This window comes from Ceratotherium simum, chromosome 14 (genome assembly GCF_057802395.1).
Source record: "Ceratotherium simum simum isolate JZ-2026a chromosome 14, ASM5780239v1, whole genome shotgun sequence".
NCBI classification, from domain to species: domain Eukaryota; kingdom Metazoa; phylum Chordata; class Mammalia; order Perissodactyla; family Rhinocerotidae; genus Ceratotherium; species Ceratotherium simum.
The window spans coordinates 17,789,341-17,813,551 of record NC_141913.1 but is presented as its reverse complement, the minus strand read 5'-3'; the positions used below and the strand labels follow the sequence as shown (position 1 = coordinate 17,813,551).

The 24,211-nt window shown below is 36.2% G+C and overlaps 1 protein-coding gene across 3 annotated transcripts in view; it reads right to left on the bottom strand.

The window, feature by feature from the left end:
• TAF4B (TATA-box binding protein associated factor 4b) overlaps window positions 1–24,211 on the bottom strand; it is a 124,462-nt gene that overhangs the window by 38,563 nt on the left and 61,688 nt on the right. For 2 of the 3 annotated variants that reach the window (XM_004420981.3, XM_087439090.1), the window contains exons 10-13: window positions 19,298–19,467; window positions 15,520–15,650; window positions 10,482–10,607; window positions 4,405–4,461 (exon numbers count right to left, since the gene is read on the bottom strand). In XM_004420981.3, coding sequence (XP_004421038.1) covers window positions 4,405–4,461; window positions 10,482–10,607; window positions 15,520–15,650; window positions 19,298–19,467 — 484 coding nt within the window. The remainder of the gene's footprint in view (window positions 1–4,404; window positions 4,462–10,481; window positions 10,608–15,519; window positions 15,651–19,297; window positions 19,468–24,211) is intronic. The other variant, XM_087439091.1, reaches the window with a different exon arrangement.

The following is a 24,211-nucleotide window of genomic DNA, read 5'->3' as shown; positions in this document are numbered from 1 at the left end:
CAACTAGAAGGATGTGCAACTATGACATACAACTATCTACTGGGGCTTTGGGGAAAAAAAAAGGAGGAGGATTGGCAACAGATGTTAGCTCAGAGCCGGTCCTCCTCAGAAAAAAAAAAAGAGGAGGATTAGCATGGATGTGAGCTCAGGGCTGATCTTCCTCACAAAATAAATAAATAAATAAATAAATAAATGTACTTTTAATGACAGATTTCATTTTGCCCTGTTCAGTGTTCCATGAGTTTTGGCTCATACAAAACTAGCATAAAGTTTAAATACAAATTGCTATAATTTAATAGTTAACCTTAACTACCACATTTCACTTACTCTGTATCTTTTAAAATTTCATTTAAAAAACACCCCTTGCCTTTCTCGTACCTAAATAATATATCTTCTAATCAGTAATGAGACTTATGATTCTGCATTTTATTTCTTATACAACAATGCTTTATGGAGAATTGTACTATTTATAGTTTTTATATCCTATGTTTTCTATAAACAAAAATCCTAAATACTTACAGGGTACAAGTTTTCTAATCTTTTATGCATTTTAATCATTTAATACTTATTCTTTTACTCAATTTCTACAGGTTGCTCCGTGAAGTTAATGTGCCAGCAGGTACGTCTTGCATTCCTTTTTCTTTCTTCTATTGTCTGATAACAAATGAAAGTGGGAATGCTAGGAATTGTTAAAAAGAAAGTAAATGAATTCTTTGTCTCACTCTGCACAGATGCACTGAACTCACATCTCCCAAAGGAGAAAGAAGATATTCAAAAGGAAATAAGGGTCACAATATATATAACAAACGTTTAAGGAATCAGAATGTTTGAACTCCAAGGTCAGATGGCTTGCTCTGCAGAATTCTGGATGACATGGTAAGAAAGGAAAACACTTAAGTCTAGATGGTAATCTAGGGCACACAGCACACATTTCAGACAAGTCTGCAGCTGCATTAAACAAAGACGCGGCCACTTGTCTGAAGTTAGAATTTGGCAATCAGTAATCTATTTAAAACCCTTCACAAATAGATGGTGAAATGGAAGAATGTCAGTACTTACATTTTAGGAAAAGTATCTAGGAAAATCCAAACAAATATCAGAATTTAAGTGTTAATATTTAAAATATAAAGTTACAATAGAGAGAGAAAACACTTATTAAATGTTTTTTTTTTCCAGGCAAAAAGGGATAAAGACAACCTCAAAGTTGAAACTAAAATGTCTGAATTACAGAAATATCCACAGACATTTTAGTCAGACAACAATAAGGTTTTTCAAATAGATAGATAACCTGTCAGGTCAATAAGAACAGTATGCAGCAGGAGCTAGTTCAATGGACTGAGACTAGGCTGGAGGCAAACCCAAAGGCAGCCTATTTTTTTTTGTAAGTGCCAAATGAGAATGACAAAATTGGAAGAAGTCAACAAGAAGGATGAAAAGAAATTAGACATCTTTATAAAAAACCTGCCCAATTTAACACAGTTTGTCTTTACATCCAGAATGCAAAGAAGTAATGATTCTGGGGCCAGCCTGGTGGTGTAGTGGTTAAGTTCAAGTGCTCTGCTTCAGCAGCCCACATTCGTGGGTTCAGATGCTGGGCACAGATCTACACACCACTCATCAAGCCATGCTATAGCAGCGTCCCATATACAAAATAGAGGAAGATTGGCACAGATGTTAACTCAGGGCCAATCTTCCTCACACACACAAAAAAAGACTCTAAAACTGTTAAAGAGAAGAAAACCCACTGGAGAAATGATCAAGATCAAAACTCTAGTCCTTAACAGCTGAAAGCAACCATGGGTTAAAAGATCATGTATGGAGGGGATCCAAGTTGTGACTTAATATTTATATGACAAACATCATTGCTGAAACATTTCCTAGGATCAATAAAGCCTACAACTTCTCTCAACAGTTCTTCAGAGTTCCGCATTCATAAGATATTGTCATTTATCTACTTCCTAGGACCAGCTTGGTAGGTAGGTAGTTACCCGGAAAATGAAAGCAAAGCAGTTCTAAACTGAGGAACTGTAAGGAATCTGTGCTAATTTTCACAACTGAACAAAGAAAACTTCCCAAACAGCCAAATACCAAACAAAATCACAAACCAGAGCTTTATAGGTTACACCGGTGTGACAACAATTAGCATATCCCAACTGATAACCTTACAATTTACTATACAAGAGAACAATTCAACTCTATATTAAGATAGGGTCAATGATATTTGCAACCAAACAAAATATGGTATCCCTGTGTGTCTGACTGTAAATCAGAGACCCTTAGAATATTAAAGTTATTAAGAGCTCTAGGGGGCAAGGGGATGACAATAACAACAATATTTTATTTTCATCAAACATTTGCAACTAATACAGAGTGGCTCTGTTCTTGGAACGAGGCCAATGTATTTGATTTTTTTTTTTTTTTAATCAAAGAGGATTTAGGATAGGAAGCAACCAGAAAACCTTCAAAGTATTTTGGAAAGAAATTATATAGTCCCTTTAATCTCGCTAGGAAAAAGAAATAAATGGAGGTGCAGAAAGAGTGGAAAAAACCCAAACAGGTTTGCTACCACCTGCTCTGATTAAAAGAGGGTATTTTTTTGCACACTTACAATTTTCTTTGAAAAACCCTGTCCACCTATTCATCCCTCAGAGAATACTTAACACAATATTAAAAGAAAAACCAACCAAATAAGCAAAACCATCCCATACAAACCTGAAGGAAAAATTAATCTACAATCCAGATGAATATGAAGGTTTATGAAGGAGGAATAGACAGGATAAGACCTTTAAGGATAAAAGGGTAAGCTTCCTGATATATATTTTCCAAAAAGTGGGGAGAATTAGAAGTAAGATAAGCATCTAATTAGTCCTTAATTAAAACAACGAGGGATAACCATGACTCACAACAACAATAGCCTGCCCATCCCCAAATAATCTATCATTAAGCCAGGCTTTCTTTAAAGAGGATTATAGGTACCGTTCTCAAATTAATTTTTTTAGATAATATTTTTGGATAAATTTTCCACTGGAAAGAAAAGAGTATGAGAAATTTTTTGCTGTTGAGATAAAATGTTTCTGGTTTCAATCCTTTTTCAGGCTCTTCTTTTCCAGTTCTTCTCATCCCAATCCAGAAACCCCTCCATCCAGACCTTGTGTATTTTCCTTCTCTATTTTAGTGAAAACACACCACACTGATTGTAAGAATCTTACTAGATTTCCATTTGTTTTGCCTCAGCTCCTGAATTACTCCAAACAATAAGGGCCTTTAAAACACTCATAAATAACCTGCTGCTGCTGGCACCTAGGAGCCGAACGCAGCAATGTTAAGCAACAACAAATTTCATAGTTCAGGAGGCACAGTTAAGGAAAAAGGTTGCTCAGGAAATCACTCTTATTTAGCACAAAGATCCTTAAAAATTGCATGAAATCAGTCAAGTAACTATAGAAACCAATTTCTTCAGCTCCATATCACATGTCTCACACCTCAATTGTCTTTATTATCGTCTGCTGTCAGATCCTTAATCAGAAATGTGAACAGGCTTGATGATTTATTCAGCAGGGAAAAGAATCTGTAGGTCAAGTGAAAAATTTCACACACACACCCATATACACACCACATCCTCAACCTTAGGTACTTTCATTTCCTTCTGTTCTCAGCAGCTCTGGGGGCAACTCCAGTGAGATCCAATATTAAGGCTCAATTAAAATAAGCTCCAATTAGTGGAGCTTTTTTCTCTGGGGCTAGAAAAGTCAGGAAATGGATATTGGGAAATGTAAAAAGTCAGCTACTGAGAGGAGGCTGCAGACATAAATGAACTTATTTGTTGATTTCTACAGTTGCTATGCAGAGGCCTCTGGGAGTAAAAGCTTAACCAGTCTAAGCCATAAACTAAAACCCCTGCAGCTAAACATGAACTGTGTGAAACAAGGGCTCCATTCCAGAACAGAAAACTGCTGGGCCCAGAAAATTAAAAGCCAGAGGCGTTTTCCATTTAAAACTAAATCCCAGTACCGCCTCCCAGCCAAAGAATTATAAGCAGTATCAGATTTACAAAACGAACAATTACCCTGGAAAAATGTAGCCTATTGTACAGTCCCAGATGCTAAATCTCAGAAGTTTCCCTTTTTTTTTAATCCCATATTATATTCCTCCAAGTACGCTGCTGTAGATTACAAAGAGCCATTTCTAGACAGGCCTAAACCTTGAAAATAAATTTTAAAAAGAGAGCACATAACTCTTTGACCTCATTTGAAGCACTGCCCTTGCCTTCAGCAGTTCCTGTCCTTCCCCAAGGCTTCTGCAAATGGTATGCAACAGCAAAATAAACCCTGACCTAATTGCCAGGAGAGAGCTGCCAACCTTCCCTCAAACACAAAGACAAGCATGGTAACTTGAAAGTCCTACCTCTTTGGCTTTCTGCTTTAATCTCAGCTGTTCTGGATCTTCTTTATTGGAACGACTCTATCAAAGGAAAAGAAAATTTTAATAGAAATTACTAGCATCTAAACACCACAGTTGCCGTTAAATATTTAATAAACGACAATTTTCTCTTGTGATTGAAAACCTTAGCTCCAGGGGAAAATGCCTCAATCCAGTCTAGTGCACACTCCCTTACTCCCCCTCCCTTTCATCATCTGGGCCGGCTGCTGCAGTTCTAGCCCGAAGGAAGCTTATACCGAAAATGATGCTAACAATGTCAGTCAGGTCCAGTTGAGGTATGACGTTGTTCTTGCTGGAACACTAAAAACTAAAAAATGGATGGTACAGATGAAGGAAAAGAAAAGGAGGATAATTATTGGCTCAAATGAATGAAAACAATCAGTATTGGCTAATCTTCAGGTGAAGCCATTTTGGAAAAACATATGGTATTTCAAGGACTCTTCAAATCAAGAAGCTGACTAATCTTCAACCAAACCTCTCCCCCTTCAAAAACGTAATTTAAAAAAATTAAGTAGGAAATACATCCCAATGTTTTCATTAGAATATCCTTGCATCTTTGGGTCCTCTATAACACCTTACAGAATGCTGTGCACAAGTAAATATCCTGTAAATGTTTCCTGAATGTTGTTTTCCATACTGATTCAGTTAACATTCCAAAAATGAACCATCTCACAGAACTGCTATAAGAAGAGAGCTATCTTCCATATGTAATGCTGTAATGGAACACAGAGTAAGAAACTTTATTTCTGACACCATGAACATTTGTCCACTGAAAAATATGTGTAGGATAGGTGTGTCCTTTTTCTCATTCTAACAAAGTTATTTAACTCCTTATAAATCTGAATATTCTATAAAATGCAACATCAGCTAACTAAAGGTAGCTAGCAAATAAAAGCTAAAAGTATTTTCCTATGTAGTAAGTTTATTGGCTACGTTTACTGATTTATCAGTACTTTTGTTAAAGAAAAATACAAGAAAGAAACTGCTTAGAATTAAGTGTCTTCTAATTTTAAACACTTTAATTAAATACTTACATAAAATTCTACCCAAAGCTAGTAATTTTTTTCTTCATTTTATCCCCAATCTACTAAAACAACTCCACTGCAGCCCAAACTAAGACAAACTCCTTTGTTATTCCACTTATAAATTAGGAGAGAATGAGTATGTGTATATATGCATTTATATAAAAATGTGTATATGTATGTACATACGTACGTATATAATTTTTTGCCACAGTATAAAATGGGCACATTTGAGTATCATGTCTTTGTCAGTCAACCAATATTTATTGATTATCCACAGTACAAATTGTACTCTGTGTGCCAGTGTTCTATGCCTTGGAGATATATAAATGAAATAACAAGACAAAGTCCCTGCTTTCAAGTAACTTACACTTTGAGAAAAATAATAAAACAATTTTATAAAAATTAAACACACTTATGATACGTAAAACATTTATAACGGAGAAAAAGTAAAAACAAATAATTACTGATCGTGATTAAGTGCTATAAAGAAAATAAAATAGAATAATGTGATAGAAAGGAAGGCGGAGGGTACTTCTCTAGCTAGAATGGGAGGGGACATATCTGTGAGGAGTGACATTTGAGTAGAGATCTGAATGACAAGAAGGCAGTAGCCAGGCAAAGATCTAGGGGAAGAACACTCCAAGCAGAAGGCACAGTAATTACCAAAGCCCTAAACTGAGAACAAAGTTGGCATACTTGAGGAAAGAAAGAAGGCCCGCGTGGTTGGAGCATAGAGACAAGTTGAAGGAGATAAATTGGAGATCAGGTGTTGCCTCGTAGGCCATGATAAGGAGATGGGGTTTAATTCTAGTTATAGAAGGAGGGTTTGGAGAACAGGAGTGAGATGACACTGATATGACACCTTCAAAAGATCACTCTGGCTGCTATGTAGAGACCCTAGAGGCACAGGCACACAGAGAAATCAGGAGGCTGTTTTAAAAACTGTCGTGGGGCCGGCCCCGTGGCTTAGCAGTTAAATGCGCGCACTCCGCTACTGGCGGCCCAGGTTCGGATCCCGGGCACGCACCGACGCACCGCTTCTCCAGCCATGCTGAGGCCGTGTCCCACATACAGCAACTAGAAGGATGTGCAACTATGACATACAACTATCTACTGGGGCTTTGGGGCAAAGAAAAGGAGGAGGATTGGCAATAGATGTTAGCTCAGAGCCAGTTTACCTCAGCAAAAAGAGGAGGATTAGCACGGATGTTAGCTCAGGGCTGATCTTCCTCACAAAAAAAAAAAAAAAAACTGTTGTGAATACAAGGCTGTGAAAAAGATGAGGGCAGCTTGGACTAGCGCCATAGCAGAGATGATCAATGATTAGGTTCAAAATATATTTTGGAGGTAGAGCTAACCAGATTTATGAATGGATTGGATACAGGGTATGAATTAAAGAGAGCAATCAAGTCTGGCCTAAGCAACTGGTAGAATGATAATTCTAACCTTGGGAGGGTAAAGACTGGAGCAGATTTACGGGACGGGAACTCAGCGTTCAGTTTTAGATGCCTAACTCGTAGTCTAGGATACAAGCTCGGCATGTTCAAAGAAAGGTCAGTGTGAGTGGAGCAGAGCGAGTGAAGAAGGAAGCGAGACGAGGCGAGCCCAGAGAGGGAGGTGGATGCCAGATCAGGGAAGGCCTTCTAAAATTTGGGTTTTATTTTAAGTACAAGGGGAAGCCACTGAAGGCTTTTAAGCAACAGAGACATACATAACCTGTTATGAAAAATTATTCTGAAAATAGTATGAAAACTGGATGATAGAAAGGAGATCAGTTAGAAGACATTATAAAAGTCCGAGTGAAGGATGACTTAGACTAGAATGGTGACAATGGTGATGAAAAGAAGAAGGTGGATACATTTTGGAAGTAGAATAGGAAGTGAACCGGATGTGAGGAGAGAAAAGGAGTTAAAGATGACTCCTAGGTTTTTTGGCTTGAACATCTGGGCAAATAATGGTGTCATTTACTGAGTCAGGAAAACCTGTAAGAGAAAAATGTATTTTGAGGGGAGAGGAAAATCAGGAGTTCTTTTGGACATATTAAATTTGAGATGCCTATTGGCCAATGGACTGGAGACTTCAAGTAGGCAGTTAGCTATATGAGTCCAGAGTTCCAGAATGTAAACTGAGTTGGAAATATAAATTTAAGAGGGAATGCAGACAGAGAAAAAGACCTAGGACTGAAACACGGGACACTCCAATATTTAGAAGTTTGGTAAAGGAGGAAAAGCCAAAAGAGAGTGAGAGCAAGTATAACATATTATATCCAGTAATAACTAAACAAGTTTCTAATATTTTATGACCTTGTTAATAGCATAGTAATTGGAAATTAAATACCAATAAAACACCTCATTACATTGGCTGTGTGCTTGCTTATAATACTCGAGGACTCATGAAGAGCATCTTCCTGTGCCAGTTGCCCTTCCCAGTACAGGAAGGGTCAGCATGGGGACCGAGACTGGGAAAACGGGAAGCTGCAGAGTGACAAAGGTTGTGGTGCACCACATCTCTGTGGGGGCCTGGGAAACCTGAAGGTGTAGACCAGTGGCCAATGCAGGGTGATGTGGGGTTGGGGGGACTCAGCAAGGCAAGGGCCAGCACGCATGGCAGCCAATTACATGGGCAATGAAATGAGAGCAGGGGTAATAGTAGTAGCAGACAGAGGAGTCCGCCAGCATGGCTGTTTGGGAGATTAGTTACATTGATCAAATAAGTAAATTGAGGACATAAGTAAATATATCGAGGATAATGAAAGCCAAGTTTCTGACTGTGGAGAAAGTAGTTATAGACATGGAAAGGGTAAGGCTAGAAAGAACCCTAAGATATTGACTGGAGTTGGAGGTGTTCATACAAACTCATGGTTTTATAATATATACACACCATACATATATTTCTTAGATCTGTCCTTTTGAGAGTGCCTACATGTACTGACGCCCCATTAGCGATGAGCACACTATATGCTCTAATCTTGGTTTCTGGATATCATCCTCAACTAAAATGATGCAGGGTTCCTTGGAGAAATGGCTGATTCCAGGGCTGGGGAAGGAAGAGTAAAAGCTCGGCCTGGAATATGTCGTGCCAGAAAGTAAGGACATGCTCAGTGAATGATGCAGATATGACTAAAGGACAGAGTGCTAGTTGGAGGGGTCTCCCACTCAGGAGCAATTGGGGCATCAAAATAAATAATGATAGGAATGGATTACAACCTGTTGAATCAAATAGAAATCCATGAGCCCATACTGATATAAATAAATGCATGAATAAATGAATGAATGAATAAGAGAGAAAGGAAAGCTCTTCCATATCGTAGAGTGCTAATAAATGTAGAAGAGAGGATGAGAATAAAGAATCACCATTTGGCAACCATCATAGAGGTGGCTGATTCAGGCGGTCATCATCAATGGATGCTAAAGCTGATATGTGGAGGTTTAACGAGGAATGAGATATTGGTATAATCTTGGAATACTTTCCTGTGAAAAACTAATTGATTACAAAGGGGAAAATGGCAAATTTAAAATGGAGAGAATTGATAGGCACCCACAAGACCAGGTGATTAAGGTAGCATTTTGATATGATCAGTTGAGAAGAATGTAGCATCTTTTCTATGTATTCCAGACAAGAATGCATGACCTAAGTCAAGTCATGAGGAAACAGCAGATGAACCCAGGTTGAGAGTCACCCTACAGAAGGTAAGGCCTATACTCTTGAAACCTGTCAAAGACATGAAAGAAAAAGAAAGACTGAGAAAGTCTGACTGAAGGAGTCTGAAAAGAGATGACAACTGAATGAAACACATATTCCTGAATGGGAAAATGGACGAAGAAAGGAAAAGAAACAGAGCTGAGACAGGCGGTGAAATTTAAATGGAGTCTGTGGATTATATATTAGCGTTATATTGTTCAAGTCCTGACTTGGAGGTTATACAGGAGAATGTCCTTGTTTTTGCAAATATGCACTAAAATGTTTAGGAAACTGAAGCTTGCTTTCAAAAGGTTCAGAAAAAGACTAACTAGAGATGATAGGTGCACAACTTTGTGAATATACAGAAAACCTCTAGGGAGGGAGGGAGGGAGGGAGGAAAGGAAGGAAGGAGAATGGAAGAGACTAATGATAATGGGTGGGTGGGGGTGTGTGTGTGTGTAGAAAGGATAGAGATGCAGCACATGCAGTAAAATGTTAAAAATGGGGGAATCTGACAAAAGGAGATGAGGGTTCTTTGTATAGTTCTGGCAACTTTTCTGTAAGTGTGACAATTGCAAAATAAATTAGTTTTTAAAAAAGTGATTCGTATATGATTTGGAACAAATACTGTAAAGGGGAGGCTTCCAAGAACACTAGAAATTAAAACTAAGTTTAAAACAAAAAAATAAAACCAGTGCCCAACCTTTAAGACTCCTCAGAAGAGGCCCTAGGTCTACAAAGAAATGTGGAGCAACAAAATGCAAACTGTAGTGGAATTAACTTTCACTCCATCTGGCACTAATAACTCAGGAAAATGTTTAAATAAGGGAGAAAGGAAATAAATAAATAACAGGCTCACCTGTTCTCTCTTTTACGCTCTCTCTGAATCATTTTTGCCTATCCTATATTTAGTTCCATATAGTCCTAATTACTCCTAATTTTACCCATAACCTTCCTGTCCACTTTCCAAATCTTCCTCTCTCAACTTCAACTTGGAACATATCAAATCATATCCCTAAGAAGACCTTGAAAATTTTACAAACCATTTTTACTTGGGGGGGCGGGTAGAAGTGGGAGGGGTGGGGTGGTAGGTATGATGCTAGGCACACAGGAACTGAGAATGAGACAAAAGATTACATCTCATAAAACTAGATTAACTGAAAGCCACTGTACCACCCCATCCCAGCTGTGAGAAATTTTATCAGTAATTTCATTTTAAGAAACTCTTCAGAGAAATCTAAAGGCCTAATAAATCTGAGACAGTCAACCAATGATAAAGCCAATTCTGATCTCCTTGCCAGGCCATGTTCACTCATAAATCACACAGGACCTTACCTTGGCTGCCTTAAGTAACATTTCTCTTTCTTCTAAATCCTTTCTCTGCTTCTCTAATTGATCCAGCTTTTCAAGAAATTTGAGCTGTGACCTGGTATCACTAGACAGGATGTAATTTTCACTTGCCTAGGAAAAAAAAAAGAAAGTCTTATGATGATCCTAGGCAACACATTCTACATTAGGTATTGTTATAAATCAGCTAAAGACAGTAACACCAACATACATACGGAGCTAAGTTTTCAGGAGGTTTAAACAGACTTAACAACAACAAAAAAGAACTTTAATCATCCTTAAAATTTGAGAGGTGATTAAGCATTTAAATTTCAAAGAGCTTCCCTACTAAGCCTTATTCAGAGGGGGAAAAGAAAGGAATTAAGCCAAGCAGATCCTAACAACAGGAAATAGAAAGCAAGAGAGGGTACCATTTACCTATAATCTAAATCTTTTAGTTAAATGATTGAACATCTCAGCAGACCTTAACATGATTGATTAAATCTTAGGCCTGTGAAAGACAAAAAACAAGAAACAATCACCTCACTGAAAAATATACCAAAGATGAAAGTTATCATCCTTGTTTCTATTGTTGGATTGGTCTAACCTTGACAAGTGAATACAACTTCTATCAAAATACAACATAAGATAAAATGGCAAACATTAAAATCCTAAACCCTGTTTTGAGGATTTCCTTAAGCTATGAACTTGGGCAGAAACTGCAGTCAAAGAAATAAACAATTTATAAATGAGAGCCATAACAGAGAAGTATAATCATTTGTCTTAATTGTTCCATAAAATGATAAAATTTACTTTGTTCCACTTATTCTGATATTCTAGAGTATAAAACAGTGCTTTCCAATCTAAATATTTTGTAATTTTCTTCATCTGATATGACCACCTGATCTCTCCTCTCTAACATATACATGAGTGTGTGTATGCTTGGGGTGGGGGTGGGGGTGAAATCTTCCCAATCAATATTTAAGACATCCAGCCATCTACTCATCTCAGTAATTCAGATATTCAAGCTACAAGAGGGAGATTGAGGGAGACTGTATAATAGGAAAACTGAATGTTTTTAAACATTTAGTCCAAAAGTCAGTGCCTGGCTTGGACATCATGGGTACACCACCACTCCCATCTTTGTTTTATCCCATGCTTATGACTGATTCAATTAACTGAGACTGAGAGATTTCATATGCTCAAGATTCTTTTTAAATTAAATTTTTATTGTTGGTATTTAACTAGATCAAAGAGTATTACATGGTATAACGAACAAGGATATATTAGTGCTACTTATTTTACTTTATGTTTAATACAAAAAGAATTGTCAAATGCTTTCCAAGTTAAATAATACAAGATAGAATATGGAATACGTTATAGGCCAACCATAGAGGTATAAACATAATAACCAGTGGTTTCTTAAATATTTCATCTTTACCATTTTTGTGTTCAGATACTCTGGAGATAGTTTACTGACAGGATTTAATTTAAAAAGGACAACAAACACTAAATTAAAAAGGGGCTCAGACTTTCTAAATTCTAACCTAATCTCACTCCCATGCTAAGATTCCTTCTCTCTCTCTCAACTTGCATACAAATGCCTCTGGCTTAACTCATCCTTCCTTTACTCCTCCAGATACTAAACAAATGAGTGCCTCCCCTGTTCCTACTGAGTCCCCAAACTTATTTAAACAACAGTAACCTCAATCTTATCACGTTCCTTCCTGTCTACCCAGCTGGATGAACTGAAGTCTTCATGCACCACAGAGTAAGGTGGTTTAGCAATAAAAATATAAGGACTCAGACCAAATGAATCCCATCTAAAGAAAGCACTACAGCCCCTTTCAACTGGCGAACACTGAAGCTTCTCCACAGCCACCGGCGTGCAGAAGACTATAATATTATCTTCAGTGGGAAAACACCTGGCAGCAAGATCAAAAGCTTTGTACCACATGTGTCACTCTGTACTTCTTTACTTAAATCTCAGTTTATGGACTATGACTAATTAGAGAATTATATCTAACCAGGTGAAAGATTATCAAAAGTAGATGGATGTCAAATGGAAAGAGATCGTGGGATTTTCGCTTTTAATAAAAGTAGCTCCCTTTTGTGCAATTCGTGGAGTAAAATTTCCTACGCTGTCCAGATAAAAATAAATCCTATGGGTATGAAATGAAATATAAGGACAAGGCTAAATCTGTGACACAAAGATTACGACAATCAATGTCTACAAAATAAGTATAATTTTGAAGTAGGTCCAAATATAATTAAATGATTACTATTTCTGTTTAAAGAAGGATGATAATGTAGCTGCCTTTCTATATATGTAAATTCAGACAGTTTTAAGGAATGAGTGTGGGGAAAGGTGGGCAGGGGGAAATCAAGGAGGACAGGCAGTGTACAAGACAGAAGGTTAAGGAGGTGTTAGCTTTAAGCTAAGTTACTAAGGTTCCAGGTGGAGTAGATACTATCCATTGTGCCTAAGGCAACTAAATCCTCGGAACATATGCTATTGATACACAACAGAAGAACTCTATCTGAAAGCTGTACACAGTAGAGCTTTAGATGGCACTCAGAATCGTAAATATTACTTGGGAAAATTCTATTCCATACTAAATTGTACATGTCACGTTTTATATAGAAACCGCCCATTGTAAATGAAAGTGAACTCATGTATCTCTGAAACAAAAGGTGACTGAGGTGGCAATGGGGGGAAATCCAGGTTTGAAAAATTATAAGACTCTTTAAAAAGTTACCGTAAAAAGCCAAAAAGGAAGACTAACTCCTCCACATCCCAAAATTGAAGGTAAGCTGTGATCAATTCAAACTAGATTATTACAAATTTAGGATGTTAACTGTAATCTCCAAGGTAACCACTAAGAAAATACCTAAAAAATATACACAAAAGGAAATGAGGAGGGAATCAAAACAATACACAACAAAAAAATCATTTAAACAAAAATAGATGGCAGTAACAGAGAAAATGAGAGACAAAAAACAGCTATCAGGCATACAGAAAAATAGTAAAATAGCAGAAATAAGTTCTTCCTTATCCGTAATTACTTTAAATGTAAATGGATTAAACTCCTCAATCAAAAGGTAGGGACTGGCAGAATGGATAAAAAACACGATCCAACTATATGCTGTTTATGAGAGATTCACTTTAGATGAAAGCACATAAACAGGTTGAAGGTGAAAGGATGGAAAAAGATATTCCACGCAAATAATAACCAAAGAAAGCAGGGGTGGCTACGCTAATATCAGGCAAGATAGACTTTAATAAAAAATTGTTAAAAGAGATAAATAAGGACATTATATATTGACAAAAGTGTCAATTCATCAAGAAGATATAACAAGAAGATAGACAACAGAGCCTCCAAATATATGAAGCAAACACTGACAGAACTAAAAAGAGAAACAGACAGTTCTACGATAATAGTTGAAGTCTTCAATATCACACTTTCAATGATGCACAGAATACCTAGACAGAAGATCGATAAGAAAATAGAGGACTTAACACTATAAGCCAACTAGATCTAACAGACATGTATGAATACTCCATCCAACAGCAGCAGAATACACATTCTTCCCAAGTGCACATGGAACATTAACATTCTTCAAGATAGAGCACATTAGGCCACAAAATAAGTCTCAATAAATTTAAAATAACTGAATCATACTAAGAATCTTCTCTGACCACAATGGAATGAAGCTAGAAATCAACAATAGATGGAAAACTGGAAAATTCACAATTATGTGGAAAGCAAACAATATTCTCTCAAACACCCAACGGATCAAAGAAATCTCAAGGGAAATCAGAAAATACTTAGAGATGAATGAAAACAAAAACACAATTGACCAAAACTTACAGAATGCAGTGAAAGCAGTGCCCAGAAGAAAATTTATAGCCGTTAATCCCTACATTAAAAAAGGAAGATCTCAAACCATTAACCTACCTTATAGCTTCAGGAACTAAAATCAGAAATGAAAGCAGGATCATTACAGAAATAAAAAGGATTATAAGAGAATACCATGAGCAATCATATGTCAACCCCAGAAGAAATGGATAAATTTTAGAAACACACAAAAAGAAATACTGCTATTGCTTTTTTCCCCACAGCTTTTTCACTGGTTGATCCCTTATTTTTAAGATGGTCCAGCAAATTCTCACAAATCTTTATGCAAATGAGGACCTCAGCAACTAAAAACAGTTCTTCCAAAGTTCTAAATGAAGCAGAAAGGAGAGAAAATAGAATGATTCCTCCAGGGAACTTACCGGTGTTGTGGTAGCTGGTATTTGCCTGGATTCCTTTTAACCTTTGGCTAGGACATCATCACAAGGACCATTCTTGCAAACTAAAAACCTCCCAAGATTATCCACATACCATCTTGTACAAAATCTAGCTATCAACATTTCTTGATATAGGGGGAAAATGTTTTTTTTTCTTTTTCATCTCTCACTACCCAATAAATTTGCTCTCCACCAAAACCATAATTCAAATAAATTAGGTGTTTTCATCTTGATGATGGCAAGTGATTTCGTTCATACCACTAGGGACAAAACAGGACATTGTTGCTTGCATTTAGTTTCTTATAAAAGCAGCCAATGGTGATAATGAGTGGCATCAGTATTAGCACTCAATGCAATCATTTAATTTATTAAAAGGAACAGAAATGCTAGCAGGGTACAGATCACGGAAGAGAACACAACTAGCCAATATTCCAATATTCCAACATACCCTCCCCTTCCCAATCAAAAGCTTTAGAAGGAGAAGCCTCAGGCAGAACAGATGCATATTTCAATCTACACTGACACAGAAGCTTTGGATACCATCTTAAACTCTTTTAATTTTATTTGTCATGTAAGCGTATCTAAATAAGGAAATTAAGAATGAGACTTTGACTTTCTACCCATATGAAATTAAAGTCTCAATCATTTCCTTTAAAAATGTACTTAGAATATGAATCTATGCCAAAAAAGCCACCTTTAACATGACAAAGAGGAGAGAGAAGAGTTTGTACGTCTTTAAATGATTACCTTTACCTTGTAAGTTGTCATTCGATGCTGAGCAATTGTAGTCAGTTTTTCTAGAAGGCCTCGTAATCGCTCCTGTGTTGCATGGGAGATCAAGTTCACAGCATCAGAGTTAAGTTCCGTAATGTCATGCTTTTTACCTGTGGAAGCAGAGAAAATCCATTACGTGTTTTAGTAGTGGCTGATAATTGAAATAATTAGCACAGCAGGTATTCTGTTCCCCCTGGAAGTCATACCCATTATGAATAAAGGTTTGGAGATTATGATTTTCCTGGTAAAGTCACAACTTCAAAGATCTTAGACATTACATTAATAAAACCTAGCCTGAAGCCTCAGAAAATATAGACATTGTTTCACTTAGCCTCTAGAATCATTCTCCTTGCAAGGTCATTTATAGGACAAAGTTAATAAGAACACAAATCAAGTCTAGTGTTCAGGGAGGAAAATGATAACTGCAGAAATTAGTGCTGTATTCTGTTAATTTTAGTAATTAAAAAAATAGAAAATTACATTTTGCCCTGTTTGACACTTTTAACAATTTATGACATTTATTTCAATGAATTCAGATTGTGAGTCTCTGTTAATGCCTTGTCTACAAGACACACCTATACTCCTTTTGTCCATTACCAATCACGCTTATTTTGCACTAACTCATGTTCTGATAAATTGACTTGGTAATTTACAAATTGAAATGGGTTCAAAGCCTCATCATTTCACCCATCTATTTGAATAACTTTTCTTTCACCCTCTCTCTTTCCATAAATAAAGCAAAATTCTATTCTTCCTTCTGCTAACTAGGAAGAAAGTTTCAGGAAAACAATTTGGACCACACACCCAAAGGCAGAAGCTCATTTATAAATCAACCCTATCAGTATTTAAATAGTAATTCTCCAGGTCAGTGAAACCACCTGTATCAACAGAAACTAAATCTAAAGATATAGGCAATTAGGTAGTCTAATCTAAATGAGCTTTTAATAGTGCTATTGTGTTTGTTTGTAACATATGCATATACACAGAAATTTTTAAAATATTATTCTTTGATTTTTGCACTCTATTTGAAACATACTCATATACTCTTCAAAATGTGAATGAGTATAGCAAAATAATAAGCTTTAATTAAAAGCCAACAAATCTTAAACACATTCTTTGACATTATTGCATAATGTTAAAACTTTAATTCAAAATGCAGGCTACAGCAAACTAGACAGCAAGAAGACAAAAAATTATCCAGCTTCTCCTATACTAAACCTTCAAAATGTAGTTCATTACTTTGTAGCAAAACCGAACTCATCACCAATTTAAGATTCAAGCAGGGAAAAAACACTACAAAGTCAAATCTACTTAATTAAAACCATCAGCATAAACAAACAGTGGGGGCTTTCTACAGAAGGAACAGTACAATTTCAAAACAATCCATTGATTAAAATCACAACTAAACACAGGGTAGGTAGTATGCCAGTTCATGCTTAAATTAAAGAAAATGAGCATTTAAAGATATTTAGTGTTTTGGGGGAAACTGAAAATAATTTCATACGTATTTATAAAATAGATAATTTACCTTACGTAAAAGAAAAATCCATATTTTAAAAAATATTAGAAATAAACAAGTTCTGGGATTTGCAAACAATTACAGGGCTTAATGAAGAATCAAATGTTCTAATATCTTCACTAAACTGATCATAAAACACGGCAAAGTTACATAGTTAAATTCTCACTTTAAATAAAACACTCTAACAAAATCAACATAACTGATTACAGAGATACAGTTGGTGTCTGCAAACTTACCTGATTTTTACAGAATGACTGTGTAATTTAATTTAGGTAATTAGCAAAAAAGAAAGAATACTGGCATGTTTACTTCCTAACATATACAAGTAGGCAAATCTTCCAAAAAATTCTTTGGGTAAATTTATAATATCTGCTATAAAGGAATGGTCTTTTCTGATCTGTTCTGTAAAGATAGAATTTTACTATAAATGGAAAACATTCCTAGAAATACATAATTCCATTCACTCTACAGTTTTATTTTTTTTAAAAAAAGCTTAGATAATTCAGTTCCCATCATATTAAATGACCAGTTTGTGTTTCATCATTAAGAAATGAAAATACAAATAGTTGTCCCCAGAATTCTCCTTGAGAGCAGAGGCTGGCAAACTAAATCTGGTCCCTTTTTGTAAATAAAGTTTGATGGGAATACAGTCATGTGTATTTGTTTACATATTGTATATGGCTGCTTTTGTAACATAGCAGAGTTGAGCAGTTGCTACACAGACCATATGGCCCACAAAGTGGCAAATATTTACTATCTGGCCCTTTGCAGGAAAAAAATTGCCAATCTTTGTTCTAAATAATCAAAAATGCTCTTCTAATACTAAAAATTTTCCTATCATATAATCAAGGTTTAAATCAAGCTAGAAATAAAATTTGGAAGGGGGACAGGGAATTGATAAAACTAAGTATCTACTTCTCATTTATTATCTACCAAAGCTCTAGATAATTATATGGCTAAAGGAGTTAAAACACGAGTAAATTTCCCAAGCCATCACAGTAAGGTATAGTGCTTATTAGGCTTGTTCCAAAATTAAGGAACTGCCTCCTGTACAGTACAAAATACATACACAAAGAAGAAAACGAAAGAGAGAGAGAGGAAGGGAAGAAAGGGGGTGGGGGGTGGGGTCAAACAAAACACAAGCAAACAGCAAACAAACATTTTACAATCAGCTCTTCTGAATTCCTATCCTTTTAGGACTACTTGTAAATTCTAGTTTTTCGTGATAAAAGAATAATAATATATACCCAACTTAAATTAGAGATACAAAAGTGGTCATTTGTATAGCATATAGTAGGAACTCACATTTCTTTACTGAGTCACTATGAAGTAGACTTAAAATATGTAATAGCAATGCACTTTGTAGTCTTTAAATATACCATGGGCATATCAAAATTCAGAAACCCTCACGTTTTTGTGTTAGGCCTTCAATATAAAATGTAAAGGTTCTTACTCAAGTATACTCAAAGGTCACTATACTGGCCCCTCAAATTTGACATGAGTGAAGGAGAAGAACCGGTCTCCAATAAGTCTCAGGACCAGGACACAAAAAATGAGATAACCACATGAGACAATATCTCTACAACCTATCTCTTTTTTCAGTTAATTTGGGAAGATAGCAGTTTTTCACATTAATGTGAGTTTGGTATTAAAAAACAACAAAAAAGCTGTTTGGCTCCAGAATAAAACTGGTATGCTGTCTTCCATTTTCTTTCATATACCGCAGTCACCTAAGAACTACTCCTGGACCTAGAAAGACCCTTAATATTCTAATTTAGTTCTTTTAAGGCAAGGTTGGGTTTGAATTTCAGGGTTGAGATAAGGAAAAAGGGACTTACTCTCCTTCGCGGTTTCTATATTTCATAAACACAAACTTGTTTAACATAAGTGTGCATTTGTACACCTACATGCCTAAATGCCTACCAAGGAAGGAACAGGATAAAGAAACAGTATATCACATGTATATATTCATATAAAAACATACACACCTATTCTCCCATTAAGAAATACGAATATTAACTTCAATTATCTAAACCAGAAACCATGGGTTATATGATTTAAGTTAATAGGTTTTAAAATAAAATACTTCTTTCTATAACACCCATGAAATCTTGATTATTTACAGAGCCTTACTTGAGCCTCAGAGCTCTGGAAAACCAACCCAGGCTATCTCTTTTGATAACATTTTCCCTGGAACAGACAGTCCTATCAGGTCAATAATCACAAGTCTGTACTTACCAATGTCTAAAATTCTCTTTTGTAGAGCTCCAATGAAAAGAAATGGTTCATCTTTACATGATTGAATGAGTGTGCCAACCAATTCAGAGTTTGTTGCTATGATGCAGGCATTTTCTTCATTGAGGTTCACCCCTGCCATGGAAGTCACATCATTGATGTCATCTTCATCTCTAATACAAAAAAAAAGATAGCTTTGTGGTGATGGTGTACGTGTATGAGTAATTTAAGAGATCGAAGAATTATAAATCTCTCCTTATAACTAAAGACATTATTTTACTCAATTCATCCAAGCAAGAGAAGAATTGAAGAATGGCTATCTTTCCCTGTAAGCCTTTAAAATTAATTGGTGTCTAATCACTATCAGAAAGATGAATCAGAAGCAACTTTGTTTTCTAGCGCCCATCTCTCCCTCTCAGTTTAGTAAATGAGATACACCAAGAGGGATTTGGAAGTTATACTAAGTTATCCACAAATCCCCTGCAATGAAAGACAAAGAAATAAAAACAGATTTCTTTGTTTTCATCCAAGATGATTAAGAGCCCCTCAGATTTCCCCAGTGCACTCCACTGTTTCACTGAGAAGTAGGAGACATCCCCAGGTCCTGAAAGGTCTGTACCCACATATGCCCTTGAGAAGCTTTCTTGATTAGCTGGTCTGAAACCAAATGATTAAAACTAGTTTTGTTTTTCTGCTTCAGACTTTTGGTGTGCTCCATTTATACCAATTGAATTAATTAAACCACATCCTTGAGCAAATGGCTGCAAAGGGTCCATATATAAAATATAAAATTATATACACATACATGTAAAAAGACATACATATAAAACACAAAATATGTTTGAGTTCCCTGCATTGCCACTTGCAAAATTAAATAGTTGTTTTTATCTAATAGAATTGCTATATAGCTACAGCACTAAGATGAGCATATATGTTTAAGGGGAGAAAAGAAAGAGAGAAAAGAAATACTAAAATTCCCTCACAGTATCCTTATCATCATATGTAATAACAATCACATTACTAATAATAACTCACATACCAATGCGCAACATAATTTCACAAACATGATTATATAAAAAAGATGTTGTTTCTCTTTATTGTATAGGCCAAGTGGTATATCATGTCTCACGTCAATAGATTTAAATTACGAACCTCCCTGTGGTAATGCATTTGTGTACAGAAAACAGAAATAAATTATAATTGTCAAGCACTCAAGAAATGAAGGCCTCTGGTGTTCAACTCTAAAAAGCAGTACATTAGGGGTGAATAGAAAAGAGCCCATATTCAAACATACGTAAGAGATTCAAACTAAATGAAAGAAAGTAAAGTGCTAGACACAGAAGCTGAAAGTGAAGAGAAAGAACAATGGTCTTTCTATCTGAACAGTATATTTAAAGGACTAACTTTAAAAGGTATCTCTCTGAAATGGGGAAAAATTTAAAAATTAAAATTTTAAAAATTTAAAAATTAGTATCTCAAACCACCAAATTAAACATGCAATATAAAGAAACTATACAAAAATGGTTGGACTCCACCTTATCAAATGTCACAGAGGTATTGTTAGAGGTATGGGATGCTGAGAATGGTTCTATGAATCATTTTGCCACCTATGTAAATAAAATTTCCAAAAACATTCTAAACATTTAAACATCTAAAGTGTAAGAATGGTGGAAACCATAAACTTCAAGATGGAGCAAGATCTGAGTGAAAAAAAAATATTTTTAAAGGTCTGAGTAAAAATGGTTTTTAAAAAACCAACTTCGTGGGCCAGCCCCGGCAGTTTAATGGTTAAGTTCGTGCCCTCCACCTCGGTGGACCTACCCTGCTGGTCAGTGGCCACGCTGTGTCAGCGGCCCACATACAAAAAAGAGGAAGATTTGCAACAGATGTTTGCTCAGGGCGAATCTCCCTTAAGCAAAAATAAATAAATAAATAAACAACTATCAAGAGAATGAAAAAACAAGCCACAGACTGGGAGAAAATATTTGCAAAAGATGTGATAAATGATACTTTGTTATCCAAAATATACAAAAAACTCTTAAAACTCAACAATAATAAAACAAACTGATTAAAAAATGAGCTAAAGACCTAAAAGACACCTCACCAAAGAAGATAAATGATGGCAAATAAGAATGTGAAAAGATGCCTCACATCCTATCTCATCAGGGAAACGCAAATTAAAACAACAATGAGATACCACTACACACTTATTAGAATGGCCAAAATCCTGAACACTGACAACACCAAAGGGTGATGAGAATGAGGAGCAAAAGGAACTCTCGTTCGCTGCGGGTGGGAACACAAAATGATACAGCCCCTTTGAAAGACAGTTTGGTGGTTTCTTACAAAACTAAACATACTTTCACCATACGATCCAGTAATCATACTCCTTGGTATTTACCTAAAGGAGTTGAAAATTTACATCTACACAAAAACCTGTACACGGATGTTTATAGCAGCTTTACTCATAATTGCCAAAACTTGGAAACAACCAAGATGTCCTTCGGTACGTGAGTGGATAAATAAATGGTGGTATATCCAGACAATGGAATATTATTGAGTGCTAAAAAGAAATGAGATATCACACCATGAAAAGACATGGAGGAAGCTTAAATGCATATTATGAAGTGAAGTAAGCCAATCTCAAAAAGCTATATACTGATGATTCCAACTATTCTGGACTTTCTGGAAAAGGCAAAACTCTGGAGACAGTAAAAAGACCACTGGTTGCCAGGGTTAGCGGGGAGGGAGGAATGAATAGGCAGAACACAGAGGATTTTCAGGGCAGTGAAACTATTCTATATGACACTATAATGATGGATACATGTCATTATACATTTGTAAAAACCCATGAAATGTACCACACCAAGAGTGAACCTTAACATAAACTATGGATTTTAGGTGATAATGATGTGTCAGTGCAGGTTCATCAACTGTAACAAATGGACCACACTGGTGGGGGATGTTGAGAGTGGGGGAGGCTACGCATGTGTGGGAGTAGGGGAATTCTCTATACCTTCCAATCAATTTTTCTGTGAACCTAAAACTGTTCTAAAAAACAAAATCTATTTTTAAAATAAGCCAAGAACACATCAATGAAAAGTCAGTTCACTCCAAAACGGAATCCCAACCAGTTTCTTAACATCTTTAGGACTCAAATTTTTCCCCCTCTGAAAAGTGAATAACTTAGATTAGGTGCTTTCTAAGGTCCCTCTTAGCCACTTACAAGAACGAGGCAGTTTTCTTTGACTTGATACAGAACAATTGCCAAGGTGCACTGTGAAGCGGGAAAAAAAAAAAAAAGGTACAGAATAGGCTGCACCTTGAAAAAAAAATACACACTCACACACAGACTTATATGGGCATAACATATCTCTGGAAAGATACATGACAAATTCTCCTTTGGAGTGGGAAACAGGGAAGCAGGGATAGGAAGACGACTTATTTTATACCATTTTATACTCCTTTCTACCTTTTGAATGTTGTACTATGTACATGCATTACCCAATCAAAATGATTAGTGATATTTAATAAAGTAATAAGTAAATAAACATTGAGAGAAAGAAAACTGGAGATACAAAACATGATAAAGACCTATAACCTATAACCTCATCCTTCCCTTAAAAAGAAAATCAGAATTTTTTAAGGTATACAAAACACAGCCTTTACACACATGCACACAACACTGAATGTTTACAATCTCAGATGTGTGCCAGGTACACAGGCCCTGTAAACTGCAGCTTGCTTCCATAGGTGAGTTCTGCATAGCCCCTGTTGAGATCTCACACACAGGCTGGAGAGACCAGTACCAGGACTACGTACTACCAGGACCTAGCATAGTACTAGAATTGAATGGAATTCATCAAATCAGTCCATTGTTTTTTAGAATCTTCTTGCAGTCTTTCTCTGAAATAAGCAGGGAACTAACAGTCCAATAAAATTTGTTTTTGCCTGCCTTCCCTGCCCAGTATGGCCCCAAGCTGAATACACCTCCCTCTAGAACAGCTGCCAGTTGCTATGGTTACAGAGGGCCGCAGGAGTAGAGGAAGATCCTACTGAGGGAAGAGGAAGAGGTGCCACAATAAACAGCACCCAAGCCATTTAAAACTTCCTCTAAGAAAGGAGTTAGACTGAAAGTAAAGACAACACAATGTTACAGCAGCATTATCAAGAATGCTAAGATAGGTCAGGGCAGTAATAAAGCCTTTGACGTTGAGACATATTTGTGATTCTGATTTGGTTTTAATTTTAAAGGGAGAAGAAAGTGAGAGTCTCTGAACCATGCCTTCAAGTCTTCTGGTCTAATTAATACAGTGCCTTTTGTTGACGGCATTGTGAAAGATAGTCTGTTTTGTTTTGTTTTAAAAGATATACAAAAAGGAAATTTAATAGTGCCTCAGTAGAAAAAGCCTTCCAACTCAAGATTCCGCAGGGTGTAATAGGGTATTGTGCAAAAGTTAAAGAAGTATTACCCAATTATCATTAATGCCTTGCATTCTGGCTTCTGAAACTAATCTAATTCCTGAGCTTTTGATAAAGCTAACCACTGCTCGTGCCTGCCTTCTTAAATCTCTTCCAACCTCTTAAGATCTAGAATAGCACCAGACTAGTTCTTCTAAAGTAAAGTGAATCACATTACTTTCCTGTTCAAGAACCTTTCCTGTTCCCATGAACTCAACCTGATATTCAAGGCCTTCCAGGTAAGGTCCTTGCCTTAGCACACTTCCCTCCCATTACTCGCTATCAAGTGGTGCCTACTGATTCTGGCTTTTGCTCAGGCTATTCCCTTCTTGTTCTAGTCTTCAACACCTCTTGCTTTTTATCCTTCAGCTGTCAAAGCCTTATATATATAGGCCTACTTCAAATGCCTACTTTAGAAATGCTGGTTTGTTTTTATACTTTTTAAGCATCTGTCTA